Below are 7458 nucleotides of genomic sequence, written 5' to 3'. Positions count from 1 at the left end.
CGCCTCCATGCTCTGGACACTACGCTGACAGACACAGCAAACCTTCTTGCCACAGCTCGCATTGATGTGCCATCCTGGATGAGCTGCACTACCTGAGCCACTTGTGTGGGTTGTAGACTCCGTCTCATGCTACCACTAGAGTGAAAGCACCGCCAGCATTCAAAAGTGACCAAAACATCAGCCAGGAAGCATAGGAACTGAGAAGTGGTCTGTTGTCCCCACCTGCAGAACCACTCATTTATTGGGGGTGTCTTGCTAATTGCCTATAATTTCCACCTGTTGTCTATTCCATTTGCACAACAGCATGTGAAATTTATTGTCAATCAGTGTTGCTTCCTAAGTGGACAGTTTGATTTCACAGAAGTGTGATTGACTTGGAGTTACATTGTGTTGTTTAAGTGTTCCCTTTATTTTTTTGAGCAGTGTATAATAGTTTTTACGGAAAGAAGTATGTTCAATAGGAAACCGATTTTAGCAGGTGCGTCCTGTCTTCATGGCGCGCTCAAACACGAATTCCCAAGATTGTCCCTGTACTAAACCTAATATCTCTTATTTGTTTTTTGAAGTTACAAGTCAGAAACCTTGAACATAGACTGCTGACACCCTGTGGAAGCCATAGGAATTGCATTCAGGGAGCTTCAATATAACCTTATACATGCCATTCTAAGAGGATGTTCTCTAAAAATTTGATTCGGTTGTTTTTTTTCCTTTGGATTTTCTCCTACCATGTCTATTGTTTTATATTATCCTACATTATTTTAACATTTCTACAAACTTCAAAGTGTTTTCTTTCCAATGGTACCAATTATATGCATATCCTGGCTTCAGGGCCTGAGCAACAGGCAGTTTAGTTTGGGCACGTCATTCTGGCGGAAAGTGAGAAAAAAGGGGCATAGCCCTAAGAGGTTTTAATGTGATGATACATTGTGGCCAATAGACAACTGTTTTTTATTTTCATTTTTTATCAATATTTTCAAGAGGTGACTGAACTCAAGCAGTGATGCATCATGTTATTCTGTTTGTTTTGTTCTGACCACCAGTGGACTGAACTCAAGCAGTGAGGCATCATGTTATTCTGTTTGTTGTATTCTGACCACCAGTGGACTGAACTCAAGCAGTGAGGCATCATGTTATTCTGTTTGTTGTATTCTGACCACCAGTGGACTGAACTCAAGCAGTGATGCATCATGTTATTCTGTTTGTTGTATTCTGACCACCAGTGGACTGAACTCAAGCAGTGATGCATCATGTTATTCTGTTTGTTTTGTTCTGACCACCAGTGGACTGAACTCAAGCAGTGATGCATCATGTTATTCTGTTTGTTTTGTTCTGACCACCAGTGACTTCCTACTATGGATCTTTGCTCAAACGGAACCTTGACTCTCGCAGCACTGGGACGGCCCTTCTCCCTGGGAATGCTGTATGACTGTCGCAATGATCACCTCATTCCAGGTAGCACGCTTGCTCACTACTCAGTCAGTCAGTCAGTCAGTCAGTCAGTCAGTCAGTCAGTCAGTCAGTCAGTCAGTCATACCCAAACACAATAAAGTAACTGTTAGTGTTTGGTTTGTCTCCTCTGATTACAGGGCTGACTCTGTGGGACGAGGAAGCACTCAGAAGGGACATCATTACAACAGACGAGCCTTTCACCGACTTCAAAGTCATCACATCTGACTCTACAGCTGACAAATACTCTGTGTTAAATGTGAACGGCTCTCTCAAAGCAAGCTGTTTGGCAGGGCTGGTTAAGGTGGAGGGATCAGCTCAGTATTTGAAAGATGTTAAAGAGTCTCAGAATCAGGCGAGAGTCACACTTTGTTACACCACCACTAAGAAAAACACTCAACTGTCCATGAACCACCTTGGGCAGGAACACATAAAGTACAAGGAGATGTTTAGCCAAGGCAAGGCTACACATGTGGTCACAGGTATACTTTATGGAGCAAATGCTTTCTTTGTGTTTGATCGTGAGGTCTCAAGTGACGAGGACCGTAAAGACATTGAGGGAAACTTTAAAGTGAAGCTTAATAGTGTTCCCTACGTTTCTATTGGGGGTGAGAGTGCTTTAGACATGAAGAACTCTTCTAAAACTGAAACCGAGAAGTTCTCTTGTAGATTCCATGGGGACGTTCTCCTGGAAAACAATCCTGTATCTTTTCAAGATGCCGTGGACACCTACAAAACCTTGCCTCAGAAGGTAGGTGAGGGGGTTCCTGTGCAAGTGAATCTACTTCCGTTAAAAGCCTTGGACCCCACTGCCGCCCAGATGGTTCGTCAGATCAGTGGAAGCTTAGTTGACCAATGGCAGACTGCGCTGGAAGACCTCAGTGAGCTGGAGATGAGATGCAACGATGCAATGAGAAGCAAGCCTGTAAAATACTTCAAGGAAATTGATGCCAAAGTGAAAACTTTCAAAAAACTGTGTTTCACAGAACATTTGAAGACTACTTTGGCGGACCTCCTTCCGTCTATTAGAGGGGGAGAAAAGGAAGAGAGGGTGTTGTCCGACTTCTTGAAAAAGCAGCGAGAGTTCCGTTTCAACAGCAACATCCTCAGTGAATGTATGGATCGCATTGAGAGAGAGATCAATGTGGTTGATCGGTTCCTAAGGATGATTACGGAGGACTACAGTCAGACGTGTTCCACCAAGATAGTCACATCGAAGAAGGAACTTGACAAAGAGGTCTTGAACCCAAAGGTGAAGCGTGTTGTATGTTTCACTTTCACCTCTCTGGGGTGCGAGGACCCTATCCTGTCAGCTTTGAATTCCCAAAGCTCTGAGAACACACAAGCCTTAGTTCCAGTTAAACCGGATCTGACAAGATGGTACCACTCTGATAACATATTTGATGACATAGACAAGCAAGCTGGACTTTTCAAAGATTTTGCAGAAGCTAACAAAGAAGACACACAAACACGTTTCCTCTTGGCCTCCATTCCCAACAAGGAACAAGAAGGAGCCAGCATTTACCTTTATGAGAACGGATCCAAAAGAAACGAGCATTTGGAGCCTCCATCTAAACCTGAGAAGCCCAGAGCATGTGACAGAACTCACAACAGTGTGACGCTGGAGTTGCTCCCTCCTGATAGGGGAGCCCATGACGTCATCCACTACCTGATTGAATACTGTATTGATGAGAAAGATGGATGGAGCAGCGAGAAGACATCTGAATCTGATGCAGCCTACACAGTGTCTGGACTGCTTCCCAGTACAGAGTACAAGTTCAAATACAGAGCCGTGTGTTCAGCAGGCCTTGGTCCAGACAGCGAGGTCAGTAACATCATCAGAACCTTGCCTTCATGCCCTCCCGGTAAGCCTGAAATCAAAGCCTACTCCTCTGAGCTCATGGTATGCTGTCCAATGCCGTCTGTGATTGGACAAGGGGTCAAGATTCAGAACTATGTGGTAGAACACAAAGAGGTGCCAACAGAAGAGAGTGAAGAGGAGGCAGAGTGGATGAAGAGGACTTCCAAAGACAATGTCTGCATCATTACCGGACTGCAGTCACTCACAAAGTACACAGTGAGAGTCAGATACGACTGTGGTGAAGCTGGAATCAGCAAGTGGAGCACACCAGTCATCATCGCCACCCTCTCAAAGACCACACGATTGGCTGACGATGTTAAAGAAAAGAGTGAACTGAAGCTCTCTGGCTCGCCGTCTGTTTATGAGATCCCCATGGAGACGATACAGACGGTGGGTAAAATAGTCAGGCTCAGGTTTGGAGAGCAGAGTTCCAGGACTAGGAGGACAATCTATCTGGTGGGAGACAAAGACCAGGTAGTGACACTGATGATCAACTACATCCTGGGAGTTCAGTGGGAGAATGGGTTCCGTTTCAAGCTACCCCAAGTTAACAAGGAATCTACAATGATATATGAAATCAATTACCAGGATGGATTTCAGATCCCCTTCTCTCTCACCATTATCTATGATAGACACGAGAAGGGTAGTATTCTGGATTTGGACCAGATCAAGTTCAATGCTCTGTGCTTTGTGTGGGACGCGGCTGCGTTTAGGGATGTAGACTCTGAAGATTGTAAAGAAATGAAGAGATTGGAGAAGAAATGGAAGATGGTGAACCTGTTGACACATGCAGATGGAAGGCAACTCTTTAAACACATCGACACTGAGGACATTCCAGTTCACTTCAAGTTCAATCTGTCAGCGTTTACAGACCAAGCCAGGAGAAGCCATGATGATGGTGATGGAGCCATGATGAGGAGTCTCCATGACTTGATGAGGGAAATCCGTGAGATGAGGAGGACGGCATTACATTACACTGACATGATGTGGATGCTTCACCCTGAATGGATGATGATGGATGACCTTGACAGGATTTGGATGACGGTGATGATGATGGATCACCCTGACATGATGATATTGATGATGGAGCACCCTAAGATGTGGGAGATGATGATGCGCAACCCTGACAGGATGAGGAGGATGGTGATTCGTCACCCTGAGATGATGGCGTTGATGGAGGAGCGCTTCCCTGACAAGATGAGGATGATGATGATAAACCACCCTGACCTGATGGAGTCGATGAAAAGTCATGATGGTGGTGCTGATGATGACTGTGATGGTGCTGATGATGATGGTGATGGTGGTGGTGGTGGTGGTAATGATGGTGATGACCATCCTCAGTTTGAGAAGATGTTCTGGGATGCAGATATGGGGAGTATGAAGAGGTTTTTCAATACCTTGTTGAAAATGGAGAGTTCATGTTCGCTGGAAGACATGTTTGTTTTAAATGCAGACATATTGAGGTAATTTATTTAGCAGGGCAACCTCACCTTGTTATCTTCTTGGTGTCCATAAGGCAGAGAAGAGACCTCTCCACTTTTGACCGTCTGAAGGCTATTGGCCCTTCATTTCCTTTAGTTTCCTTCTACTGTTCTACTGTTCTCCTGTTCTACTGTTCTAGTGTTCTACTGTTCTCCTGTTCTACTGTTCTAGTGTTCTCCTGTTCTCCTGTTCTCCTGTTCTCCTGTTCTCCTGTTCTACTGTTCTCCTGTTCTCCTGTTCTACTGTTCTCTGTTCTACTGTTCTCCTGTTCTCCTGTTCTACTGTTCTCCTGTTCTCCTAGTTCTCCTGTTCTCCTGTTCTCCTGTTCTCCTGTTCTCCTGTTCTCCTGTTCTCCTGTTCTCCTGTTCTACTGTTCACTGTTCTCCTGTTCTCCTATTCTCACAAGTCCAGCCAGGTGTTGTCTGTCTCAGAGATGTTCCCTTCTGGAGTCCAGCCAGGTGTTGTCTGTCTCAGAGATGTTTCCTGCTGGAGTCCAGCCAGGTGTTGTCTGTCTCAGAGATGTTTCCTTCTGGAGTCCAGCCAGGTGTTGTCTGTCTCAGAGATGTTCCCTTCTGGAGTCCAGCCAGGTGTTGTCTGTCTCAGAGATGTTCTCTTCTTCATACTGCAGAACCATCCATCTCCATCATCTTAATGTAAAGGGTGACCTCTTCAATGTGTCGTACCCGTCATGGAAAACCTTAGACCGCCATTTTGTTTGAGTGTTGGTGATTAATTTAGTCTGTTTAACTGTAAGGCTGATTTTAAGAAGGGAGATTGACAAGTTGAAATGGTCAGATAGTAACCCTTGCTCCTGTTAACTCTCTACCTATCTGTTTAAAAGGATACTTTGGGATTTAGGCAATGAGGCCTTTTATCTACTGACCCAGAGTCAGATGAACTCCTTTATCTACTGACCCAGAGTCAGATGAACTCCTTTATCTACTGACCCAGAGTCAGATGAACTCCTTTATCTACTGACCCAGAGTCAGATGAACTCCTTTATCTACTGACCCAGAGTCAGATGAGGTCCTTTATCTACTGACCCAGAGCGATGATCCTTTATCTACTGACCCAGAGTCAGATGAGGTCCTTTATCTACTGACCCAGAGTCAGATGAGGTCCTTTATCTACTGACCCAGAGTCAGATGAACTCCTTTATCTACTGACCCAGAGTCAGATGAGGTCCTTTATCTACTGACCCAGAGTCAGATGAACTCCTTGGGTATCTACTGACCCAGAGTCAGATGAACTCCTTTATCTACTGACCCAGAGTCAGATGAGGTCCTTTATCTACTGACCCAGAGTCAGATGAACTCCTTTATCTACTGACCCAGAGTCAGATGAGGTCCTTTATCTACTGACCCAGAGTCAGATGAACTTCTACTGACCCAGAGTCAGATGAACTCCTTTATCTACTGACCCAGAGTCAGATGAGGTCCTTTATCTACTGACCCAGAGTCAGATGAACTCCTTTATCTACTGACCCAGAGTCAGATGAACTCCTTTATCTACTGACCCAGAGTCAGATGAACTCCTTTATCTACTGACCCAGAGTCAGATGATCTACTCCTTTATCTACTGACCCAGAGTCAGATGAGGTCCTTTATCTACTGACCCAGAGTCAGATGAGGTCCTTTATCTACTGACCCAGAGTCAGATGAACTGCCATAGACTTCCAGTTATTGCTCTAACACTAGTATCTAACTTCCTACATTCTGGACACAGAGACATAAAAATGGCATCAACGAGTTCAACTGACTCTGGGTAAATAGATAAAGGTCTCATTGCCAAAATCCTGAAGTTTCCCTTTAAGAATTATATCTTATTATTATATTTACATCACTGTGTTCTAGAATGGTATCTTATTGTTTTATTTACATCACTGTGTTCTAGAATCATATCTTATTGTTTTATTTACATCACTGTGTTCTAGAATGATATCTTATTGTTTTATTTACATCACTGTGTTCTAGAATGATATCTTATTATTTTATTTACATCACTGTGTTCTAGAATGGTATCTTATTGTTTTATTTACATCACTGTGTTCTAGAATGATATCTTATTATTTTATTTACATCACCGTGTTCTAGAGTGATTTATTATTATTTTGCTTTATATTTTATTTACATCACTGTGTTCTAGAATGGTTACATCCAATATTCTATTGACTTATCACTATGATCTGTATATTACCTTTAAGACAGAGGGAACCATATGTGTTGTATGTTACTGTACCTTTAAGACAGAGGGAACCACATGTGTTGTATGTTACTGTGCCTTTAAGACAGAGGGAACCATATGTGTTGCATGTTACTGTACCTTTAAGACAGAGGGAACCATATGTGTTGTATGTTACTGTACCTTTAAGACAGAGGGAACCACATGTGTTGTATGTTACTGTACCTTTAAGACAGAGGGAACCACATGTGTTGTATGTTACTGTACCTTTAAGACAGAGGGAACCATATGTGTTGTTCTGATCCTGTGAGTTATGTTGACTATATGTTTTCATTTAAACCATGTAGGCTTTTATAAACCCACCTTCCCCCTTTCTGACTGCAACTCCTTCCTGAGCTTCAGTTCATATCATGTGTTTAATAGCGTTAAAGAGATCATTGGAACTGATTCAAAATAATAATTAACCTAAAAAGTAAAATAAATTAATG

The 7458-nt window shown here is 43.2% G+C and overlaps 1 protein-coding gene across 1 annotated transcript; it reads left to right on the top strand.

Moving 5' to 3' along the window:
* The first annotated feature begins 1059 nt into the window (after positions 1 to 1059).
* LOC106594614 (uncharacterized) lies at positions 1060 to 5154 on the top strand. Its single transcript, XM_014186018.3, has 2 exons — positions 1060 to 1452; positions 1587 to 5154. The coding sequence occupies exons 1-2, from the start codon at positions 1353 to 1355 to the stop codon at positions 4772 to 4774; spliced, it is 3288 nt and encodes a 1095-aa protein (XP_014041493.3). The 5' UTR covers positions 1060 to 1352; the 3' UTR covers positions 4775 to 5154.
* The last annotated feature ends 2304 nt before the right edge of the window (positions 5155 to 7458 follow it).

The sequence above is a fragment of the Salmo salar genome, chromosome 04 (assembly GCF_965601325.2).
Source record: "Salmo salar chromosome 04, fSalSal1, whole genome shotgun sequence".
Taxonomy (NCBI): Eukaryota; Metazoa; Chordata; class Actinopteri; order Salmoniformes; family Salmonidae; genus Salmo; species Salmo salar.
The sequence above is the reverse complement of the archived record's forward strand: the minus strand, read 5'-3'. Positions and strand labels throughout refer to the sequence as shown.